Below are 25,674 nucleotides of genomic sequence, written 5' to 3'. Positions count from 1 at the left end.
GCGTCAATTTTGGGTCAGAGCTGGCTCAGAGCCAAATCGGCGCTAGGGCTGATGCCATTATATATCGTCGAAACTCCATGCGTTAGGTCAAATTACGAAATAATATCGAAAATTTGTTCTAGTTCAAGCGAAGTAGCTGCAGTTATCGCCATGTCATGTGGTTCGAAAATAGAGCATATTTTACCTTTTGTGAATTTTTCATCAATTCCATTAATCCGAGTTCCGTTTGCATTTGGGACACCAAAAGAGCAGTCAATTTTGTCAGATCAAGAAAACTGGATCTGTGAAATATCCAACGTTTTGTTCCAGGCACTGATTGATGTGATTAGACTTCTCAAATCGTACGGAGTCGTGATTATTCATAGTGACACCTTTCTGAGTCGCCCTCTTGCGGAAATATTTCTCAACAGTATTCAGAACCAATCAAATTCAAGCTTACTTTTAAATTTTTGCGGTGATTCTTGTAGTAGATCCGATAAATCCCAAAACGCTGCTTTCATTTTTTATCAAATTAAAAGGAAACGCAAATTGTACGATACTGTGATTCTGATAATTAACGTTGACGACATGCTGATCTTTTTCGACGAAGCTCAGAAACACAACTTCTACTGGGCTGGGATCCAGCTGGTTCTGGGTAATCCTTATATAAGTCACCGACATCTGACGAGCATAGGTACAGTATTCTGAGTAATTAAACTTAGATGACTTAAAAAGTCAACCCCCTTTCAGAGAGCAATGCCGCACAAGACAAGACATCAGACGCCGCCCACGTGATAATAATATTCAAAAACATGTACAGCTTCATGAAGTTTTAACAAAAAAAAAATTCGGGCTCGCATAATGAACTAACGTTTGGAAATCCAGGATTCTAAAATTTAAAATCAGAACTGAGTTTTTCATTAACCGCGTTTGTTAAATAAACTTATGTGATTCCCAATGCAATTTTCTGGCCTTCTTATAGGCAGAAAAAAATGTTTTACGCACACATGCCAAATTTTTGGTGCCGCAACTTTTGGTACCCTACATTTTTGGTGCCGCAATATTTATGTTACCGCGAAGCTACATTTTTGGTACCGCGACCCGGTCTTTTTCTTTGATGCCGCAATATTTGGGTTCCGAGAACCTACATTTATGGCGCCGCTATATTTTCGGTACCGCTCCGCTTTCGAACCACCGTTTTGAAAGAAAATTCCAACTCGTATTAACTTAAAACTGGTTGCCAGTCTGCAATGTCAGATTCCGATACGTGAATAATCAAAAAGCAAGTCTACTAAAGCAATGCCAAATCCTTTATGCCCCATCACTTTTCTTTGGTTATAGCTGGAGAAACTTGACTACTACTTAACCCATTATTCGCTTTACTTTATAGATTGCGTTATATAGGTTCTTACGCCGAAGTTCTCTCTCAGCACATGTTCACTATTCCTCGTTTATTTTTACAATCATCCACAAATTACACTCCGCAGACTGGACAAGGGCAATGCCGAATAGCAGATATTCAGACATAACATCTGCAAGGGTGCCTTCATCTGGACTATAATGATGTGTTCACACCTCAGTGGCAGTGCTATCAGTCCTACCCTATTTGATGCCCCAGATTGGACATTGGATGACACGTTTACATGTTCAGTTCTTCGCTGTTGCTACATAGAAGAGAAGGGTTACTGCAACTAGCGGCACAAACAAAACTGTAAGACTCACCCAATAAAACAACATTTCTGATTGTCCTAAATTTATCAATAACCGGCAAATCTAGCTAACCCCTCTTAATTTGACTCATACTCATTTTTTTCGGATAATTTCCCCGGTTGCCGATAACCTACCCATCATAATTTTTTTGAGTTTAAAAACACTGTGGCTTGGAGTTAGAGCAAAACTTCTGAAATTCACATATCTTTTTCCGCCAGATTGCAAAGAAAAGCAAGTAGTACTATCTTGACAAGTCTCAGCGAAATAGAATATTTTTCAGAAAAGGGAGCTGAGAAACCTTTATATTTACTTAGACTTAAAATATCACAAATCTTTTTCCCCCAGATTGTAAAAAAAAGCAAGTAGTACTATCTTGACAAGTCTCAGTGAAATACAATCCTATTTGGAGAAGGGAGCTGAGAAACTTTTTAAGAAAAAAAAACATCGATTTTGAAAATTTTTGGTCGAAAGATGGGAAATTCAGACAAATTGGTCCATTATGGCTACATAGCAAAAATATGACCTCAGATATGAGAAAAAAAGTGAGCACATAATGCTATATTGTTCAAATTTGAAAATCTTTGGTCAATTTTGAGGCAAATCAAAAAATTTAGAAAATCAATACCGAATATTGATAAATCGTACTTTCAAGCTTAAAACCGTCCAGTTTACTGGATTACCGTTCCGTAATCAAGAATTTGCAAAAAATTGACCAAAATTTGAAAAATTGGACAGATAATGGTGTGAGATATAAACTCACAACCTCCGGCTCAAAAAAAAAATTGTCTTCTTATTATCTTCGTATCTCGTTTTCGTACCGTACCGTCCGCTTCTTTTTCGTTCCTTAACTTCGCTATTCACAATTTCCGTTCATTTTTCATCAACGTCGCTCTCCCAAAATTTTGTTTTTCGTTTTCGTTTCCAATCATTCCGTTTTTTCTTTCATTCAGAGTTGTTTTTCTCCGCCTAATTTTTTCCATCGATGTAGTATGTCATATGTGATGAAGTATGTTGTTGTTTTTCTTGTAGTATGTTGAGTATGCTAGTATGCTGGTTTGTTGTTTAGGTGTTACAGCTTTTTAGGGTGTGACTTAAGTTTATTCTCGAGTTACGGCTGGATTGTGCTTTGACTTTTCAACTCTAATAAATTACTAGCCCTTCTGTTGTAGTATATTGATTTTGCTGCTGTTTGTTTGTGTGTACCGCTACGATTGCTATTTGGTTTGGTCCTGTTGCCTTCTAGGGTGTGACTTAAGTTTATTCTCGAGTTACGGCTGGATCGTTTTCGCGACTTTTCCAACTATCTTAGTCTACAAACACACTATTGTAGTTTATTAAATTTTGCTGTAGTTTGTTTAATAACGTTAGTATGCTGATTGTTTGTTACGGTTTTGATTTTGATAGGATGTGACTTAAGTTTATTCGGGAGTTACGGCTAGTAAATTTCTTGACCTTTACATCCTTTTAGTGTACTACTGCATTGCCGTAAATTAGTTTGTCGTTAAATTTGTAGATATAGCCCCATAATGAACTATATTAGATTGTCTTGCAGCAACTTCTCTCCTTCTTCCTAGGGTGTGACTTAAGTTTGTTCTGGAGTTACGGCTAGATTGTTTGGATGAGTTTTTGCTGTGGTCTGCTAACATAGCTCTTTCCGACCTCATTTCCCGCCCGTTCTTTTGCACCGTCCCGTTTCGTTGTTGCGCGTTTTTCACTCGCTTTCCCGCAAGTCCCGTTTCCGCTCCGTCGCGCACTGCTCGCTCAATTTCTCGTCTGTCCCGTTTTTGTTGCGTCACGCGTTGCTCGCTGGACTTCCAGTCCGTAACGTCTCCGTTTTGTCGCGCGTTGCTTGCTCGACTTCCCGTGTGTCTTTTGTCTCCCCCGCGTTGACCGCATAGCGTTCAGCGCTCCACTTCTGTTTTTGTCGGGCACTGTGTGCTCGACGACCTTTTCTGTTCTTTGGGCGGTTTGTTTTACAGACTGTCTACAGTGTGCTGTGTTTGGTGTCTTTTGCGTTGGGTTTTGTTTTGCGAGGATTTGATTTGTTTGGAGTGTGCATATAATAGATAACCGTGTGCAGTGGCAGGTTTGCTGGTCTTTAGAAATAATAATATCGTGATGTCTAATAGTCTTGATCAAAAAGTCAAAAAGTTGTACGCTGCAAGGTCAAAGCGTGAAGCTGAATTGCATGCTATACATGAAAATATTCTTCATTGTATAAATAGTCAAAGTAGGCGAGTGAAAGTTGAACGCCTAGTAACAAAGTGCAACGAAGCATTTATGACTGCTGTAGACAAAAATGAGGACCTGATTGCATTTGCTGGAAAAACGGAGGATCCAAGTGCACTTGTTCCTTCATTAGAGTCTTACTTGGAGGCAATGACAACTAAGAATGACAAGATACTCACTTCAGCACGAAACTACCTCAACTCTGCGGATGATAAAGTGAGTGAGCTCCAAGAACCAAGGGCTCCCATTCTTTCTAGACTTTCCTCAATTTTGACCTCGTCAAAAACATCTAGTCAGCGTAAACATGACTACGTAATTGCTAAAATGAAGCGCGAAGAAATTGAAAAACAGAATGAGGCAGCCATTCGCCTTGCTAAACAGAAAAAGCAAATGGAATTAGATGAACTGGAGGAAAGCAACAGGAAACGGTTGGCAGAGGCAACTCTGCAAGAATTTGAATTGCTGCACGCCGTTTCTAAAGGTAGCCAATCTGAAACAACTGCAAGTGCTAGAAGCTCAATGAGAAGTGAAAAGGCTGTCCAGGACTGGATCAACACCTCACTTCCTTTAAGTTTTAACAAAGAGAAAACTAGTGAACCAGATGTTATGATTGACCCTCCAGAATGTCCTAGCCACAACAACGGCAAAACAGTGGAAGATCAGAACAGTGAAATTTCAAGGCATTCTATTCCAAAAAATTGTCGAGGCAATTACTTTTTAAGCAATGAGACCTTACAGCAACTCGATCCTTATTATACTCCACCTGAATACTTCTTGGCTGCTGCTAACACACAGGCGTTGTACCAGGCGCACCTAAGGGTGCAAATGGATCAAACAGGCCAGCAAGGCGTGGCGCTTCCAACTATAACTAACCAAGGAACCGCGGATAGTCAGCCACCTTCTGTACACGCCCCAGGGGCTTCTTCACCGGCCATTCAACAGCCCATTCCACCACAGACGTTCGCACCACAAGAAAATCAAAATAATGCATCCGAGTTTTTTCCACACGCACAATCCAGTGGACCTGAAACATCAAGTCTGCCGAAGAATAATTTGGCCCAGCGAATATGCTCCCGACAACAAATTAATTGTGTCCCCCGAGCACCAAACGCCACTCTTCCTCCTTTTCCGACAGCAAATCATCCAGCCCCCGCAATAAACTTTCCCTTGCACCCAAGCGCCCCACCAAGTCCAAACACTCAACAGCACAACACCGAACCCGCTCATCCTAATGACCTTCCCATTCCGAACCCAGTCTTCGCACCTAACCTCACTGCTCCCATCCCACACGCCCCTTTGATTAACCAGCCTCACGTCAACAACAATTTTCAGAATAGTAATAACCGAGTACACAAAGTTGTACGTTCTGTTGCCCATGCTCTCCAAAATATGCCCAATATCCCTCTCGGCCAAAGTTTTGTGCCAAATATGAGTCATTGGCGTTTTCCGCAGCAGAGACCGTCATTAGTCAACCAAGACATTACCACCGTAAATAATGTTGCTCCAAATGTACAGGCACACATCGCACCATCAGTTACTAATTTTTCACAACAAATATATTCGAATGCACCCCTTTTGATTGATATGCAATCACCATCCGGCACACATCAGGAAAACCCGATTGCAACTACAAGTAATATTGTACCCTGTCTGGCCACTCCGGTTTTTCAGCCAACATAGACTTATGTTGGGCCCGCTCCGTTGAGTTGGAGTATTCCGCAGGTGTCTGCACCTGCTCCTCCGATACCGGACAATACGTCATTGATTAAGATGTTGGCTGACGCAATAAAGAGCAAGAAAAATGACCCCTTGCCAGAATGGAAACTTGCTCAGTATAATGGCGATCCATTACAATGGCACGAGTGGTATGGTCAATTCAAAAGCGCGATTGACTCGCAAACGCTCACTGATGACGTTAAATTGACATACCTTAAGACACTCGTCACTGGTAAAGCAAAGATTGCAATCGCCGAGTTTGCTTACTGTGGTTTAAGGTACAAGGATGCACTAAGGACTTTGGAACGTAAATTTGGCCAGCCACAGGCAGTCGTATGTGCACACTCGGATAAACTAAGCAACTTTTCGCCTCTTAAAATGCACAATAGTGATAACATCATAAACTATTCTGCAGCAATATCCAGCCTCGTTGGGGTTTTCAAGTCACTATCATATGTTGCTGACTTGAAGAGCGCTTCCCTACTTAACCAAGCAGTACAAAAGTTACCATCAAACATGAAAGAGTCATGGTCGCTCTTTACGGTTGAGAAGCACCGGGTTAAGCCTACCCTCCTTGACTTTAACGATCGGCTTAAAGAAAAGGCTGAGGCCCACGTTCTTATGAAACAAAGCGCAACCAAGGCAAGGCCTGAAGATAACAGCACTTCAGTAACCAAGACCAAAACAGCTTCAAAACTGTTTGCATCAATTTTCCAACAAAGGGAAACAAAGAAGCAAATGCCATCTGCTTCCACAAACACTTTCTGTCGTTGCATTGTATGCAAAGGTAACCACCGGCTATGGGAGTGTCGAGTTTTCAAGGAAAAGACTCCAACCCAGAGAGCTAAGTTGGTGGCGGATAATAAACTTTGCTTTTCGTGCTTACGTGATAAGCACACATTCCGCCAGTGTCCTCAAGCTAGAAAGTGCCGAGCAGAGGGGTGCAAAAGTTCGCATAACACACTATTGCATGGAGCAGATAGGGTTTTCCCAACAAAACAGTCAACAAATCCCAATACTATCCAGTCTTCTGGCAACACAGTTCAAAGTAAAGCAACTACTAGTCAACAGCCGTCTAATAGGACCACAACAATGTCATCTGTTACTGATGTAAAGGGCTCCTTCAGGTAACGGAATTGCAGTTGGTCAATTCGTCCGGTTTAGATACCAAGGCTTTAGTTTTGTGTGATACCGCCAGCTGTAACTATTGGGTGGCCGGCAGTCTCGCAGATAGACTCGGTTTGTACGGTAAAGCCCTAAAGCTAACAGTCAAGGGTATTAATACCGAAGAAATAGTTGACACTAGGATTGTTGAAGTTACTGTTAAACCAAGAGAACATCAAGATTTCGAACCATTTACCATCAACCCTTTCGTTAAAGAGAGTCTGAACGTCGGCTCTGATATAATCAATGTACAGGCCCTGCAAGAGACATACCCACACTTAGCGGTCCTTGATCCCGTGACATATTCCTATAAAGACATTGAGATGATACTCGGACAAGATGTCTATCATGCCATCCGCCAGTTAGAATACTTCTCTGCCGATGAGAAGCGTTCACCCGTTGCCGTACGCTTACCCATAGGTTGGGTCTCAAGCGGTCCGTTACCATCAAGTTCGTGTTTAACCTCAACGTGCTTTAAAGTGAATATCGAACAAGACAATGAGTTAACAAGTCAAGTAAAGTCATGGTACGACATTGAATCATTCGGGGCAAACAAGCAGGTCGACTCCAGATCTGCAGCAGACGCAAGGGCTCACGAGATCCTTGAGAGTACCACCATACACAATGGCCTGAGATAAGATGTCGGAATGCTGTGGGCAGCAGACAACATCCAGCTCCCAAATAATTACTTCTCCTCCCTTGTGCAACTAAAATTGCTCGAAAAACGTTTTGCCAAGGATGAAGACCTCAGAGAGAAGTATACTAGTACCATCAAAGAAGACCTAAATAAGGGGTATGTAATTGAGGTTCCGGACGCTCACAAGGTTGAGAGCCGGTCTGATAAAGAGTGGTACCTACCCCGCCATCCGGTTTTAAACGCGAACAAACCAAGTAAGGTGCGTAGGGTGCTCAATGGAGCAGCAAAATTTCATGGCGCCTCACTGAATAAATCTTTGCTCACTGGCCCTGATCTGCTCCAAAATCTTATTTACGTACTTCTTCGCTTCCGACAACATTCATATGCCGTCTCCGCCGACATCGAGGGAATGTTTCTACAAGTTGGCGTGTTACCATCAGATCAACCATCACTTCGCTTTCTGTGGCGGGAGGACCCCACAACTAACGTTGTAGTGTATCAATATACGCGCCACATATTCGGGGCTAAAGACTCGCCCACATGCGCCAACTATGCATTACAACGCACTGCGAGAGACAATGCCAAGTTTTACCCCGAAGCTGCAAAAGCCGTCCTTGAAAACTTCTACATGGACGATTATCTTGACTCAGTGGAGTCTCCAGAGAAAGCCATCAGTAGATCGAAGGAATTAGTACATCTTCTCCATCTCGGTGGGTTCAAGCTTACAAAGTTCGTAAGCAATGTACCAAATCTGGCTGACCGAATTGATGGTTCCTCTCAATCTACTGAGCCCAAGGTTATTGTTTCATGTCAGAAGGATTCATCGCATGTGCTAGGGTTAAAGTGGGATCACACTAATGACACCTTAGTTGTGAGTCGGGGTACAAGCTGCGCTATCACCAAGTCCCTCAAGCAACGCTTGGTCCTAAGTCTTATCTCGAAAGTCTTTGACCCCATTGGTCTTGTCGCACCGTTTACCGTCGGTGCGCGACTGCTCTTAAAAGACATCTGGCGTGTCACAGGACAACAATGGGATGACGAGCTCCCACAGGACATGGTTCAAAGATTTTTGGTTTGGAGTGCGGACTTACCAAAGCTTGAAAACATCAAAATTCCCCGAAGTTACTTTGGTGGACCCTTTGATAATATGGAGTTGCATATGTTTGGCGACAGTTCGCAGGATATTTTCAGAGCGGTCGCATTCTTGCGAGCCCGTGTAAAAACACCTACGGGCGAAGAAAAAACAGAGCTTGCGTTTGTTTTAGGGAAAGCGCGCGTGGCGCCAATGAAAGTAATGACTGTCCCAAAACTCGAATTACAAGCAGCTCTACTTGCCGCTCGACTGAAAAGGGAAATTACACAAGCACTTACCGTAACTATTAACCAAGTATTCATGTGGACAGACAGCACGACCGTTCTTCAGTGGATAAACTCTAATGAAAAGCAACCAATCTTTATTGCGAACCGCGTTTGTGAAATTTTGGAGTATACCAGCGTTGACCAACTGAACCACGTCGCAAATAAGGATAATCCAGCTGACGCTGGCACGCGTGGAATGTCCGCTGAGGTTTTGCAACTAAGCAGTTGGGTCAATGGTCCACATTTCTTAACTAACTCAAGTTTCCCTTTCGTACCGAACAAAGGCGTCATTAATAACATCAAACTTGGCGTCAACCAAGAAGTCATCATGGAAGACACCGTTTCTCTCGCTACATCTGTTAAAAAACAGACAACTCCCGTTCCGTCGTTATTCCCATTTGATAAAATTAGTTCCTATCAAAAGTACTTGCGCACTGCCGCATACGTTCTCCGGCTTTTGCCGAAACATGCCGGCTACCGTAACCCCGATGGTAACATTACTGACCCTACTGAGCTTGACGAAGCCGAGCGTCATCTACAGTACTTGGTGCAAGGAGAGTCTTTTGAAACCGAAAGAAAAGATATTCTTGACTATAAATTCGTTAAACGGAGTAGCCGAATTGCTCCACATTCACCGTTTATTAGTCCAAATGGGCTAATCCGTTCCTCGGGCCGCATCAAGCAGCTATTTGAAGTTGGGTTTAACGTAAAGTACCCAATCATCTTAGATGCACGTCATCCGTTTGTAAAACTGTTCCTTGAACACACGCACGTAAAACATTATCATCAGGGCGTTGAATACCTAAGATCAATTGTGCAGGAACACTACACAGTACTGAAACTAAGATCATGCTTGCGTTCCATCAAAGCACACTGCCTGAGATGCCGAGAATTCCAAGCTGTAACTCTGCAACCAATCATGTCTGACTTGCCTAAGGAGACACTTGCTTACCAGTCTCCTCCCTTCACGAACGCTGGCGTTGACTACTTTGGGCCATTCTATGTTACTGTCCGCCGTACTACAGAGAAAAGGTGGGGCTTCCTCTTCACCTGTCTCACTACTCGCGCTGTCCATGTCGAGATAGTTACATCCATGGACACCAGCTCTTGTGTTATGGGAGTTGAGCGGTTTGTGTCACGTAGGGGTACACCTGCCATGATTTGGTCGGACAATGGCACTAACTTTATTGGAGCGGAGAAAGAACTCCGAGAAAGTATTGAAAAGTGGAACGTTGTCAACATTGCAGCTGAGCTCGCTCACAAAGGTATAAAATGGAGATTCAATCCACCCAGCGCACCACATCAAGGTGGTATCTGGGAGAGGTTGGTACGCAGCTTCAAGCGCGTGTTGTATACTATTCTTGGCACGCGTCGCCTCAAGGATGAGGTACTGCATACTACCTTTTGTCTCGTGGAGAATGCTCTCAATTCGCGTCCTTTAACACCAGTAAGCGCTGATCCGTGCGATTTGAACGCTTTAACGCCCAACCACTTTCTTCTAGGAGAATATTCTACCGGTATTCCGTCTGTTGTCGGCAATAATGAGCTTGACCATCGTAAACGCTACGCCCGTGCGCAGTCGTACGCTAATGCGATCTGGTCCCGTTGGATCAGAGAGTAAGTCCCGACGCTGAACCGACGCTCTAAGTGGCAGACGCCTGCCGAGCAACACCTTAAGACCGGTGACTTGGTTTGGATAGTTGAGGAAACCAACCCTAGGGGTTACTACCCAACCGCTCGGATTGTGGAACTCCGTTACGGCTCCGACAGCATCGCGCGCTCCGCCGTTTTACGTACGTCGACTAGTTCACTCGTCCGTCCGCTTGTAAAACTTGTACCAGTTTTCTCAACATCTTCTTCCGGGCCGGAGGATGTTACCGAGTAAATGAGCAACGCTATTTGAATAGAGCGAGAAATGAGCAATCTAATACGTCATATTTCTTAACCATTTAAATGCACACAAATTCTCTTCTAATATACGTAGAAAGCTCCGAAAAAGTTCGTTTAACATTATTTTCGTTGAGCCTACTAATATACTGAATTGATTGCGCTCTTTTTAGGCTTAATATTTTTATGTTTCAAAAACGTATTGGTGACCGATCTGAACCGAAAATCAACTCAGACAAATACCTGCTAAAAAAGATCAAGCTAGATTTGCCTGTAAGTAAACGATGCTTTTCGCCGTGATAATGCTACGAAACAGATGCCGTAAAGTTTCGATATAATGTTTATGCCTTGATGTAAAGCGAGTGTAGTTGGACAAAAAAGATTGTACGTTTTGAATACAGTTGCCTTAACGTTATGATATAGAGTGCTTATATGAATTAAACTTCCGGTAGTCTGATTATTGACTTTTTATACAGCTACATTTTTGGTACCATTGAGAGGGCCATTTGGCCGTTATACGTTGTGGAAGATAGTTATGCCTCGCTATTGATATCCGTCTCATTAGATATTATGATTGGAATTTAACTTTCGAAAGAGTGTTTATCACCTTTATTTTTGGTGCCGCAATATTTAGGTTACCGCGAACCTACATTTCTGGTGCCGCTATATTTTCGGTACCGCTCCGCTTTCGAACCACCGTTTTGAAAGAAAATTTCAACTCGTATTAACTTAAAACAGGTTGCCAGTCTGCATTGTCAGATTCCGATGCGTGAACAATCTAAAAGCAAGTCTACTATATTAATGCCAAATCCTTTATGCCCCATCGCATTAATGGCTTCCGTTATGCCCCATCACTTTTCTTTGGTTATAGCTGGAGAAACTTGACTACTACTTAACCCATTATTCGCTTTACTTTATAGATTGCCTTAGATGGGTTCTTACGCCGAAATTCTCTCTCAGCACATTTTCACTTTTCCTCGTTTATTCTTACAATCATCCACAATTTACACTCCGCAGATTGGACAAGGGCAAGGCCGAATAGCAGAAATTCAGACATAACATGTGCAAGGGTGCCTTCATCTGGACTATAATGATGTGTTCACACCTCAGTTGCAGTGCTAACAGTCCTACCCTATTTGATGCCCCAGATTGGACATTGGTTGACACGTTTACATGTTCAGTTCTTCGCTTTTGCTACTTAGAAGAGAACGGTTACTGCAACTAGCGGCACAAACAAAACTATAAGACTCATCCAATAAAACAACATTTCTGATTGTCGTAAATTGATCAATAACCGGCAAATCTAGCTAACCCCTCTTAAATTGACTCATACTCCTTTTTTTCGGATAATTTCCCCGGTTGCCGCTAACCTACCCCTCATATTTTTTTGAGTTTAAAAACCATGAGGCTCAGAGTTAGAGCAAAGCTTCTGAAATTCACATATCTCTTTCCGCCAGATTGTAAAGAAAAGCAAGTAGTACTATCTTGACAAGTCTCAGCGAAATAGAATATTTTTTAAAAAAGGGAGCTGAGAAACATTTATATATACTTAGACTTAAAATATTACAAATCTTTTTCCGCCAGATTGCACAGAAAAGCAAGTAGTACTATCTTGACAAGTCTCAGCGAAATACGATCTCTTTTAGAGAAGGGAGCTGAGAAACATATATTTAGACTTAGAATATTCCAAATAACTCACATCAGTTATGATGTAGAATCTTTATATGGTTTTCATCTTAGCTGCAAATTCACATAAAAACATTGCCTCAAGCGTTACAAGACCATTATAAAAAAGGAATTTACGCCTTACCGGGTCTGAGTTTCAATTCTAACGCGGTGAAAGTACGAAAAACTGCTCAGTTCCAATTGGGTCATTTCTTCCGTGAAAAAAAGAGGCTAGTTATATGGCATGATGTGGTGAACAATTCATTGTCCCGTCATCGCAGTAACAACAATAAGCCTTTAACACCTTCGCAGCTTATTGAAGTGCTTGAAAAGTATCAGGAGCGCATAAAAGCTATAGTGTATTGCCCCAGAGAGGGAACTCCTGATATTTACAATCAGCTCAAGCGTAGTACTCTAGTTACCATCCATTTAGTGAAAGACATTGTGTCTAAACTTAAACAGAAAGATCTTAGTTTACTTAAAGAGTACAGAGCATTACACTAAAGGCCTGCGCTTGAGCTGAAAACACTCACTATAGTCTTAACTCATAAGAACAACCTCCGGTCCTTGATAACACGCTCCCGACCGAAGAAACTTTCAAAGCGCCGTCGTAAAACGCTTCGCACCCGTCATGCGTTCGAGGAGGCGGAACTCACACAAGCCTTTGATAACATAAGCCTTTGAATGTCACTTAGCCTTGCGCCGTTGTGGGAGTCTACCCGCTGACTGGTGGTGTGACTTAGTTAACTCACAAGTTACGGGTTAGTTTGTGGTTGGTTCTCTCCGATAGCGCCTTACTAAACGTTTCGCTCTCCCCATTTTTTGAGTTATTCACTACCGTCCGTTTTCCGCAGGTTATCCGGTTTCATTTTTCCGTTTCCGTCCTTTTTGTTTTTGTGTCACCTTGTTTCTTTCTATCCCCCGTTTATTTGTTGTATGATGTAGTATGTTGAATTTTTGCTGTAGTAAAATTTCTTTCTGCTAGTATGCTGGTTTGTTGTTTAGTCTCGTTCCTTGCTAGGGTGTGACTTAAGTTCATTCTAGAGTTACGGCTGGTTTGTTTCGTGACTTTCACCACACTTGTTTGCTAGCAATTTGTTGTAGCTTTATTAATTTTCGTAGTATGCCTTTTTGTTGTCTGGGTAGGGTGGTTTGCTAGGGTGTGAATTAAGTTTGTTCTGGAGTTACGGCTAGTAAATTTCCTGACCTTTTCGACTTTTGGTTATACTACATCGTTGCCGTAAATTGTTTCATGTTTTGATGCCGTTGATAAAGCCCCATAATGTTTTGTGCTAGTTTACCTAGCAGTAGCTCCTCTCATTCTTTCTAGGGTGTGACTTAAGTTTATTCTGGAGTTACGGCTAGCTTGTTTGGTTGAGTTTGTTGCTGTGGTCTGCTAGCATCAGTGTGCTCAGAAGACTGTGGTCTGCTAGACAGAAGACTGGATGGTATTGGGATTTGTTGACTGTTTTGTTGGGAAAACCCTATCTGCTCCATGCAATAGTGTGTTATGCGAACTATTGCAACCCTCTGCTTGGCACTTTCTTGGTTGAGGGCACTGGCGGAATGTGTGCTTGTCCCTTAAGCACGAAAAGCAAAGTTTGTTATCTGCAACCAACTTAGCTCTCTGGGTTGGAGTCTTTTCCTTGAAAACTCGACACTCCCATAGCCGGTGGTTACCTTTGCAAACAATGCACCGAGAGTAAGTGTTTGTGGAAGAAGATGGCATTTGCTTCTTTGTTTCCCTTTGTTGTGAAATTGATGCAAACACTTTTGAGGCTGTTTTGGTCTTGGTTACTGAAGTGATGTTCTCTTCAGGTTTGGCCTTGGTTGCGCTTTGTTTCATAAGATCATGGGCCTCAGCCTTTTCTTTAAGCCAATCGTTAAAGTCAAGGAGGGTAGGCTTGACCCAGTGCTTCTTAACCGTAAAGAGTGACCATGACTCTTTCATGTTTGGTGGTAACTTCTGTACCACTTGGTTAAGTAGGGAAGCGCTCTTCAAGTCAGCATCATATGATAATGACTTGAAAACCCCAACGAGGCTGGATATGGCTGCAGAATAGTTAATGATGTTATCACTATTGTGCATTTTAAGAGGCGGAAAGTTGCTTAGTTTATCCAAGTGTGCACTTACGACTGCCTGTGGCTGGCCAAATTTACGTTCCAAAGTCCTTAGTGCATCCTTGTACCTTAAACCACAGTAAGCAAACTCGGCGATTGCAATCTTTGCTTTACCAGTGACGAGTGTCTTAAGGTATGTCAATTTAACGTCATCAGTGAGCGTTTGCGAGTCAATCGCGCTTTTGAATTGACCATACCACTCGTGCCATTGTAATGGATCGCCATTATACTGAGCAAGTTTCCATTCTGGCAAGGGGTCATTTTTCTTGCTCTTTATTGCGTCAGCCAACATCTTAATCAATGACGTATTGTCCGGTATCGGAGGGGCAGGCGCAGACACCTGCGGACCATTCCAACCCAACGGTGTGGGCCCAACATAAGGGTATGCTGGCTGAAAAACAGGAGTGGCTAGACCAGGTACAACATTACTAGTAGTCGCGATTGGGTTTTCCTGCTGTGCACCTGATGGTGGTTGCATATCAATCAAAAGGGGTGAATTCGAATATACTCGTTGTGGAATATTAGTGCTTGAGGGTGCGATATGGTTGTGTATATTTGGAGGCAGACTATTCACGGTGGTTGTGTCTTGGTTGACTATTGACGGTCTGTGCTGTGGAAACCACCAATGACTCATATTTGGCACAAAGTTTTGGCCAAGAGGAAAAGTGGGCATATTTGGGACAGGCGGAACAACAGAACGTACAACTTTGTGTACTCGGTTATTATTATTTTGAAAAGTTTCGTTGACGAGAGGCTGATTACTCAAAGGGGCGTGTGGGATGGGAGCAGTGATGTTAGGTGCGAAGACTGGGTTCGGAATGAGAAGGTCGTTAGGATGAGCGGGTTCGGAGTTGTGCTGTTGAGTGTTTGAACTTGGTGGGGCGCTTGGGCGCGAGGGAACATTTATTGCGGGGGCTGGATGATTTGTTGACGGAAAAGGAGGAAGAGTGGCGTTTGGTGCTCGGGGGACAAAATTAATTTGTTGTCGGGAGAATATACGCGGGGCCGAATCATTCTTAGGAAGACTTGATGTTTCAGGTCCCCTTGAGAATTGAAGTTGTGCGTTGGGAATTAACTTGGAGGCATTATTTTGATTTACTTGCGGTGCGAAAGGCTGTGGTGGAATGGGCTGTTGAATGGGTGGTGAAGAAGCCCCTGGGGCGTGAACAGAAGGCGGGTTACTATACGCGGTTACTTGGTTGGTTATACTTGGAAGCGCCATGCCTTGTTGGCCTGTTTGATCCATTTGCGCCCTTAGGTGCGCCTGGTACAACGCCTGTGTGTTAGCAGCAGCCAAAAAATTTTCAGATGGAGTATAATAGGGGTCGAGTTGCTGCAAGGTCTCATTGCTTAAAATGTAATTGCCTCGACAATTTTTTGGAATAGAATGCCTTGAAACTTCAGTGTTCTGATCTTCCACTGTTTTGCCATTGTTGTGGCTAGGACATTCTGGAGGGTCAATCATAACCTGTGGTTCACTAGTTTTCTCCTCATTGTGAAAACTTAAAGCAAGTGAGGTGTTGATCCAGTCTTGGACAGCCTTTTCACTTCTCATTGAGCTCCTAGCACTTGCAGTTGTTTCAGATTGGCTACCTTTAGAAACGGCGTCCAGCAATTCAAATTCTTGCAGAGTTGCCTCTGCCAACCGTTTCCTGTTGCTTTCCTCCAGTTCATCTAACTCCATTTGCTTTTTCTGTTTAGCAAGGCGAATGGCTGCCTCATTCTGTTTTTCAATTTCTTCGCGCTTCATTTTGTCCATTACGTAATCATGTTTAATCTGACTAGATGTTTTTGACGATGTCATAATTGAAGGAAGTCTAGAACGAATGGAAACCCTTGGTTCCTGGAACTCACTCACTTTATCATCCGCAGAGTTGAGGTAGTTTCGTGCTGAAGTGAGTATCTTGTCATTCTTAGTTGTCATTGCCTCCAAGTAAGACTCTAATGAAGGAACAAGTGCACTTGGATCCTCCGTTTTTCCAGCAAATGCAATCAGGTCCTCATTTTTGTCTACAGCAGTCATAAATGCTTCGTTGCACTTTGTTACTAGGCGTTCAACTTTCACTCGCCTACTTTGACTATTTATACAATGAAGAATATTTTCATGTATAGCATGCAATTCAGCTTCACGCTTTGACCTTGCAGCGTACAACTTTTTGACTTTTTGATCAAGACCAGCAAACCTGCCACTGCACACGGTTATCTATTATATGCACACTCCAAACAAATCAAATCCACGCAAAACAAAACCCAACGCAAAAGACACCAAACACAGCACACTGTAGACAGTCGAGCAGAAAAGGTCGTCGAGCACACAGTGCCCGACAAAAACAGAAGTGGAGCGCTGAATGCTATGCGGTCAACGCGGGGGGAGACAAAAGACACACGGGAAGTCGAGCAAGCAACGCGCGACGAAACGGAGACGTTACGGACGGAAAGTCGAGCGAGCAACGCGCGACGCGACGGAAACGGGACAGACGAGAGGTCGAGCGAGCAATGCGCGACAGAACGGAAACGGGACGTACGGGAAAACAAACGAAACGGGACGGTGGGAAAGAACGGGCGGGAAATGAGTTCGGAAAGAACTATGTTAGCAGACCACAGCAAAAACTCAAGCAAAGAACCTAGCCGTAACTCCAGAACAAACTTAAGTCACACCCTAGGAAGAAGGAGAGAAGCTACTGCAAGACAATCTAATATAGTTCATAATGGGTCTATAACGACAAAATTAACGACAAACTATTTTACGGCAATGCAGTAGTACACTAAATGGATGAAAAGGTCGAGAAATTTAATAGCCGTAACTCCAGAATAAACTTAAGTCACATACTAGCAAAATCCAAACCGTAACAAACAATCAGCATACTAACGTTATTAAACAAACTACAGCAAAATTGAATAAACTACAATAGTGTATTTGTAGACTAAGACAGTTGGAAAAGTCGAGAAACACTCCAGCCGTAACTCGAGAATAAACTTAAGTCACACCCTAGAAAGCAACAAGACCAAACCAACTACCAATCATACAGGTACACACAAACATACAGCAGCAAAATCAATATACTACAACAGAAGGGCTAGTAAATTAGTAGAGTTGAAAAGTCAAAGGACAACCCAGCCGTAACTCGAGAATAAACTTAAGTCACACCCTAGAAAGCTATATGGCCTAAACAACAAACCAGCATACTAGCATACTCAACAGACTACAGCAAAAACAACAACATTCTTCATCACATATGACATACTACATCGAAGGAAAAATCTAGGCGGAGAAAAACAACTCTAAATGAAAGAAAAAACGGAATGATTGGAAACGAAAACGAAAAACAAAATTTTGGGAGAGTGACGTTGATGAAAAATGAACGGAAATTGTGAATAGAGAAGTTAAAGAACGAAAAAGAAGCGGACGGTACGGTACGGAAACGAGATACGAAGATAATAAGAAGACAAATTTTTTTTTTGAGCCGGAGGTTGTGATTTTATATCTCACACCATTATCTGTCCAATTTTTCAAATTTTGGCCGATTTTTTGCAAATTCTTGATTACGGAACGGTAATCCAGTAAACTGGACGGTTTTAAGCTTGAAAGTACGATTTATCAATATTCGGTATTGATTTTCTAAATTTTTTGATTTGCCTCAAAATTGACCAAAGATTTTCAAAATTGAACAATATAGCATTATGTGCTCACTTTTTTTTCTCATATCTGAGGTCATATTTTTGCTATGTAGCCATAATGGACCAATTTGTCTGAATTTCCCAACTTTCGACGAAAAATTTTCAAAATCGATGTTTTTTTTCTTAAAAAGGTTTCTCAGCTCCCTTCTCCAAAAAAGATTGTATTTCGCTGAGACTTGTCAAGACAGTACTACTTGCTTTTCTTTACAATCTGGTGGAAAAAGATTTGTGATATTTTAAGTCTAAGTATATATAAAGGTTTCACAGCTCCCTTTTCTAAAAAATTTTCTATTTCGCTGGGACTTGTCAAGGTAGTACTACTTGCTTTTCTTTACAATCTGGCGGGAAAAGATATTTGAATTTCAGAAGCTTTGCTCTAACTCCGAGCCTCAGAGTTTTTAAACTCTCTTTTAAAATTATGAGGGGTAGGTTATCGGCAACCAGGGAAATTATCCGAAAAAAAAGGCGTATGAGTCAATTTAAGAGGGGTTAGCTAGATTTGCCGGTTATTGATCAATTTACGACAATCAGAAATGTTGTTTTATTGGATGAGTCTTACAGTTTTGTTTGTGCCGCTAGTTGCAGTAACCCTTCTCTTCTAAGTAGCAAAAGCGAAGAACTGAACATGTAAACGTGTCAACCAATGTCCAATCTGGGGCATCGAATAGGGTAGGACTGTTAGCACTGCAACTGAGGTGTGAACACATCATTATAGTCCAGATGAAGGCACCCTTGCACATGTTATGTCTGAATTTCTGCTATTCGGCCTTGCCCTTGTCCAATCTGCGGAGTGTAATTTGTGGATGATTGTAAGAATAAACGAGGAATAGTGAAAATGTGCTGAGAGAGAATTTCGGCGCAAGAACCTATCTAAGGCAATCTATAAAGTAAAGCGAATAATGGGTTAATTAGTAGTCAAGTTTCTCCAGCTGTAACCAAAGAAAAGTGATGGGGCATAAAGGATTTGACATTGCTTTAGTTGACTTGCTTTTTGATTGTTCTCGTATCGGAATCTGACAATGCAGACTGGCAACCCGTTTTAAGTTAATACGAGTTCGAAAGCGGAGCTGTACCGAAAATATAGCGGCACCTGAAATGTAGGTTGGCGGTAACATAAATATTGCGGCACCAAAAATGTAGGGTCGCGGAACCAAAAATGTAGCTGTATAAAAACTCAATAATCAGACTACCGGAATGTTATTTCATATAAGCACTCTATATCATAACGCTGAGGCAACTGTATTCAAAACGTACAATCTATTTTGTCCAACTATACTCGCTTTACACCAAGGCATAAACATTATATCGAAACTTTACGGCATCTGTTTCGAAGCGTCATCACGGCGAAAAGCATCGTTTACTTACAGGCAAATCTAGCTTGATCTTTTTAGCAGGTATTTGTCTGAGTTGATTTTCGGTTCAGATCGGTTACCAATACGTTTTCGAAACATAAAAATATTAAGCCTAAAAAGAGCGCAATCGATTCAGTATATTAGTAGGCTCAACGAAAATAATGTTAAACGAACTTTTTCGGAGCTTTCTACGTATATTAGAAGAGAATTTGTGTGCATTTAAATGGTTAAGAAATATGACGTATTAGATTGCTCATTTCTCACTCTATTCAAATAGCTTTGCTCATTTACTCGGTAACATACAGCTTCATGAAGTTTTAGCAAAAAAAAATCCGGGCTCGCATAATGAACTAAAGTTTGGAAATCCAGGATTCTAAAATTTAAAATCAGAACTGAGTTTTTCATTAACCGCGTTTGTTAAATAAACCTATGTGATTCCCAATGCAATTTTCTGGCCTTCATATAGGCAGAAAAAATGTTTTACGCACACATGCCAAATTTATTCAAACGATTCATCTAACAGCGTAAATGGTAGTTTTGGCTTAACGTTGAACCTAAAAAGGAGAAAAAAAATTAGTAATTCTAAAAAAATTGTTCCTTGCAATTGAGAACACGGATGAAATGTGCAGGATTTGCCTTGATGTCTTTGAATGAAAAATAAAAAAATCACATCTTCCAAAATAGTTAGCAAATTTTTAAAACCAATTTTTGAACTAATTGTGAGCAAATCAAAAGCCGCTAATATGTCTTTTATTTTGCTCACAGAACATCTGAATTTTCTTTCAAACTTGAGAACGGATAACTTCTTATGTTGAAAGCTTAATATATAAAGTGTAACAAAAAACATAAAAATGCCGAAAAAAGTAGTTTGAATTTTGACTTGTGGTATTAGTACTTGAAATTAAAAAGCGTGGAAAACGCTTTTTGCTTTTCTTAGTTGCAATACATCTTCATCTCTGATGAGAAAGAAAATTTCAAGCGACTAACAATGAAAAACGAAATATACGATGAAACAGTGTTTCAAGTAAATTTAAAAAAATACTTGAACCCTGTTTTATAGGAATCTCTTTTTTGCTTTCCAACCGTTGGCTCAAAATTGGCTCAAAATCTTAGAAAAATGGTGACTTGTCAATGATAAGATCTTTCAAAAATTTAACGCAGTGATTTGTCAAAGATAAGACACTTTGAAACTTTTAAAGATTGGATTTGGAGGAAAGATGTCAAAAAGCTGATGCCGTATATTCCAAATAGAATTGACACTTCTACAGCACATTTTTGAGGGTGCTGGAAACTGCCGGCTCCAGAATTGGGTCAACTGCAGTCAACTGCATATGCTATTCACAACCTGGGTCGATGATCTAACTGTTGTGCAAAAAAATCAAGTGTTTTCATTCGAATTGTTCTGACAAATTTAGAATATATGAGAAAAAATGAACAATAGTTAGATTTGTGAAATTGGCCATTGTTAATGGAGGAGACTACATTGAACTTTTATGGGGAGAAAGCTCATCTAGTGTTCAGTTACAGATGAAGTATTTGGGATAACTTTTTGTTTGATTACCAGGTAGTAGAACAAATATTGTATTTTGTATTGATGGACTCTAAGCTAGGCGTGAAAGAACACGTATCGTCTCTGAAAAAGAAAGTTAACAGATTTGTCAAAGTTTTCTACCACATAAAATATAACTTCGATAGAATTTTTGCCTGTCAGTATCAGAAAAATAGCACATGCAATTTATATATCAGCAGGGCTGATGGGTTTTTGGGCTTATAAAAAACAACAAATTATTCTTTTCATATACATCAAATTTCTCTTCAGACAGTTATTTTTCATGTATAGAAATGTGAACGAATGAGATGATTAGGAGGTCAAAACAAAATACAATCAAGTTTTAAGGTAGATATATCTACTCTAATCTACAAGTTTTAAGGTACACATCCATTTCCGTTAAAACCTTTTATTTCTGTAAATTGGAGCAAACCGAATAAGCAAAGCTCTCCTGCGATGTAAAAACAGAGTTGTAAACCGTTGTCGCACTTAATGGTTATTATTAACATCAAAATGTTAATCTGAATTTCAACCAGATTTTAAAATGCCCACATAAACGTTTCATGCAAATTACCGGAACACTTTTTCTGAAGTTGTTGCAAAAATTTCAGGAACAAGGGAACTCACTCTGGCAATAACTGGGTCATTATCAGAACAGAGTTTTAGTCAAGACAATTATGTCAAATTGTATGGGCAAGAAAATAATGCGGCAAATAATGACAACGATCACATCAAAAGGCCACACGCAATTCAACAGCTAGTTGGGGTTATTTCAAAGATGACAGTGAACACATTGTTTCAAGAGTTGTTCCCAGCTCAGCTTAGACCAAATTGCTTTATGACTGAACCTGGTCGGCAACGGACTGGATTGAGTCTAAAGCAGAGAAAGTAAGTTCCGTAGTTTCACACCAACTCAAAATAATCTTAAGCAAATTTGCATTTGGAGACACAAATGTGTTACAAAATCTGTTAGATCAATAGTTTAGCTAAGTGCTCAGTATGGCACTTAGGTGTTCTTAATACAGTTCCTTTTTGTTCCGACCCCACTTGTGGGGGGGGGGGGGAGGAACTATATACTCAAATGGGTTTTTTTTGTTCAGTCAATTTTGGCCGATCGATATATTCATCGCAGAGAAATGTGAGTGGTATCATTAAAAAGAGGGTCGAACGTAGAATTCAAAATTAAAAAGATTTTTTTGATTTTCGTTTTTTTCTAGGAGTTATCGAGGATTGAAGTTTTGTGTGAACACGTGATATTTGTTCAATTTTAGTGTGATTTTTCTTCAAATTAAGATATTTTCTATAAAAATAGTATTTCAAACTTAAACTTCTTCCCACAAAATGAACCAAATTCGTGCTTCTAATAGACTAAAGGCGATAAAAAAGACTATTTCTGGTCTCATAGGGAGCTTCAATATCAAAAAAATTCGAAATCTATTTAAGAGCTCTTTTTTAAAAATTCTCTCTTTTTTTGCTTTTTTAAGTCACCTAGAGACAAGTCACTTTTCATATCGAGGTTTCGTGAATCAAAAACCTTTTTTACAGTCAAATGAAGCCCAAAGAAAAAAAATCGATTTCAAGGAAATGCTCATGTTTTTTTTTTTAAATTCGACTCTTGGGTTTTCGTAATTTAAATGAAATTTTGAATTCATTTTTGAGGTTATACTTTCTTTGGAGTCTTATGGCATGAACTCCTTGACTAACAGTGCAATATAATCCGTAATGAGATTTAAGTGCACATATCTAGTGCTTTGAGTGGACAGCTAATGGCTGTTAAGACTTTAAAAATATTTTTTCGAAAAATTTTTTGATTATTAATCAATCATAAACTTATTATCGTGAACTGTAAGTCCGTCTCTGTGATGGGAGCACCCTCCTCCGTACTACTGTGACCAAATTTGGTCTAGCTGGCGGTTTCATCTTCTAACTTTTAGTAATATGACTTCAATGACACAAGATTTCAAAAAAATTTAAAGTTTTTTTGGATATTTCTATATTATTGGTTACTTTTGAAATCTTATCACAATATCCTATTGACAGCTCCTACTGATTTCAAGAAGACGTTAAGTGGATCAAAGGTAAATTTTCAAAGAAACTCTTATGGTTTCAAATGGCTTCGACCTTTTATTCTCGCACTTCTCTACTGAATTTTTGGTTTTTGCCTGATTTTGTTGTTTTTTTCATAGTCATACGACTTGTTGTGATGTTTTATTGATCACTTATGCAGGACAAAAATCTCTAAACTCCTATTAAAGCATTTTGGAGCTATTTTTTGATTTACGTTGAAATTGATTGAGTTTAATGGCTGTTAAGAGTTTAAAAAAAATTTTTGGAAATTTTTTTGAATATTAACCAATCTTTGAATTTTCGTAAACTGATAGTCAGTCTCAGTAATGAAAGAACCCACTTGCTTTCTATTGAAACTAAAGTATATTTTGTTGGAGGTTTTATGATCTAACTATTGGTTATTTGACTTCAATAACACAAGAATTCAAAATTAAAAAAAGAGTTTGGATAATTTCGTATTATTGGTTTTTTTTGAACTCTTATCACATAATCCAAATATTATACACATTATCCATCTTTTATTCTAATCCCATTGGCTGGGAAAAGACATTCAGTGGATCACAGATAAAGTTTTCAGAGAAAAGCTAATGCTTTAAATGGCTTCGAAATTTTCTCGCACTTTTCTACTGAATTTTGGTTTTCGCATGTTTTTGTTGTTGTTTTTATTGTCTTAAGACTTATTCTGATCTCTTATTGGTTATCTATGCATGAAAAAAAATTGTTTTCTGCCTTTGTGTTATTTCTGAGCGTTTTTATTGACCTCCGTTAAAAGCTTTTGAGTTTAATGGCTATTAAGACTTTAAAAAAAGTTTTACGAAAATTTTTTTGAACATTAACCGATCCTAAACTTTTTTTCGTGGACTGTTAGTCAGTCTTAGTACTTATAGGATCCCTGTTTATTTTTAATGCAGCCAAAAGTAATCTGGTTAGGAGTTTTATCTTCTACCTATTGGTTTTAAAACTTCCATGCTACTAGTTTTCAAATTTTTTTTTTAACTTTCGGGTAATTTTTATTTTGGAACTTGTTGAAATCTTATCACGTTATCCTAATAATGATAGTTACTGACAAGTTGCTTAGGCTTTTAGTTGAGGAGTGCATTAATGGCGTTACCAGAATAAGTTAGTCAGTTAATAGCATTTAGTCTTAAAGTTTTTGATATACATTTTCAAACATTTTTCAAACTTTTCAGTTTTTATTGTTCTTTTCGTCAAATTGTAAGATATTTTCATCAATGAGAGGTCACATCCAAATTATTGTATTCCAAAAAATAACATATCTACTGATATTATTTGTCACCGATGCTTTGTTTGTTAGACTTTATGAGTTTTTAAAAACGTTTTTTGAGTGGTCATTATTTGCGCTTCTTTTTCTCTTCTTTCAGAACAATCGCCTAGTAACAGGTCCCAATGGTTTACAAATGTGGCCCAAATAAACTTATCTAATCTCTCTGTATAATTGCTGCAGCTGAACTAGTAGAAATAAGAATTGAATTAAAAGTACATAATATTCAGATAATAGCTAATGATTTTAATGGTAGCAATAGTTTGTGTTTTCGCAAATCGTTTCTAATTTTTTAGGTTTTTCTTTAGTTCGTTTCTAAGGCTTAATTTACCCAAAGAAATGGCCTTTTGGACTTTAAGACTTTTGAAATTTCTTGGTTTAAAAATGTTGATTAATTTTTGAATTTCGCTTCATTGATGGTAACATAGTCTCATTAAGAAAACTTTCCAACCGCTGTATAGTTGGGACAAATAAATTTTGAGTAGTTAAGGTTTTATCTGATGTTAAGGTTTTATCTGATGCATTTTGACGTTGTTACTATGTGCTTTTATATTTAGATATTCAGTTTTTGCCGTGAAGTTTTTGTTTTTGCTATTTTTTGGTCGTTTTTTGTCTCGTAGTCTCTATAAGGTCAGATCTCATTGGGGCTGTAATAAAGCATGGTAATAAATCATTAGTAGATAGGTTGTGTAAAAATTGTTTTGAACTGAAACATCTATTTTTGTTATTTCTTCATTTGGTTGACAATTAAGTCAAAAATGTAGATGAGCTCGGGTCGGAACATCATGTGCGAACGCACATTAACGAGTCGCCTTGTTCTTTTTACTGGGCACAATTAAATTGAATGTAATTTTTTACAAAAAGTTCCTCAATGCATAGAGCTCAATAATTTTTTAGCAATTAAAATGAAAAATTCGCTCAAAATTAAGTTTTAATTTCTTCATTTACTAACAAAATACCGGCTGCAATAGAGACAAAAAAACCAAACTATTTTACATCATAAATGAGAAGCAAAAATTGAGTTCCTGAGACCAACTGAAATGAAAAACATTTGCACCGAATTTAAAAACTTTTCAACTAAGTCCTTGCCAAGTTTACCTTAAGTAAGCACTGAAATCAACAATTTTTGTGATGATAAACGAAATTTTCAAATCATCAATTTGCTCGATGTTTTTCCTTTTTAATATTTACACCCTTTGAAATGCATTTCTGGTTCAAAAGCTAAAAGACATCAATTAGATATTGTAATATTAGTTGAAAAATTTAACTATCAGTTTAA

General features: G+C 39.6%; 1 protein-coding gene across 1 annotated transcript in view; it reads left to right on the top strand.

The window, feature by feature from the left end:
• Positions 1 to 480: 480 nt before the first annotated feature.
• The window catches only part of LOC142341439 (glutamate receptor ionotropic, kainate 2-like), a 41,008-nt gene continuing 15,814 nt past the window's right edge, over positions 481 to 25,674 (top strand). Inside the window, exons 1-2 of the mRNA XM_075392421.1 lie at positions 481 to 673; positions 21,658 to 21,934. Of these exons, the coding sequence (XP_075248536.1) occupies positions 568 to 673; positions 21,658 to 21,934 (383 nt within the window). The 5' untranslated portion in view covers positions 481 to 567. The remainder of the gene's footprint in view (positions 674 to 21,657; positions 21,935 to 25,674) is intronic.

This window comes from Convolutriloba macropyga, chromosome 1, assembly GCF_964194025.1.
Source record: "Convolutriloba macropyga chromosome 1, txConMacr16.3, whole genome shotgun sequence".
Lineage (NCBI taxonomy): Eukaryota > Metazoa > Xenacoelomorpha > Acoela > Convolutidae > Convolutriloba > Convolutriloba macropyga.
This window is presented reverse-complemented; position numbering and strand designations above follow the sequence as displayed.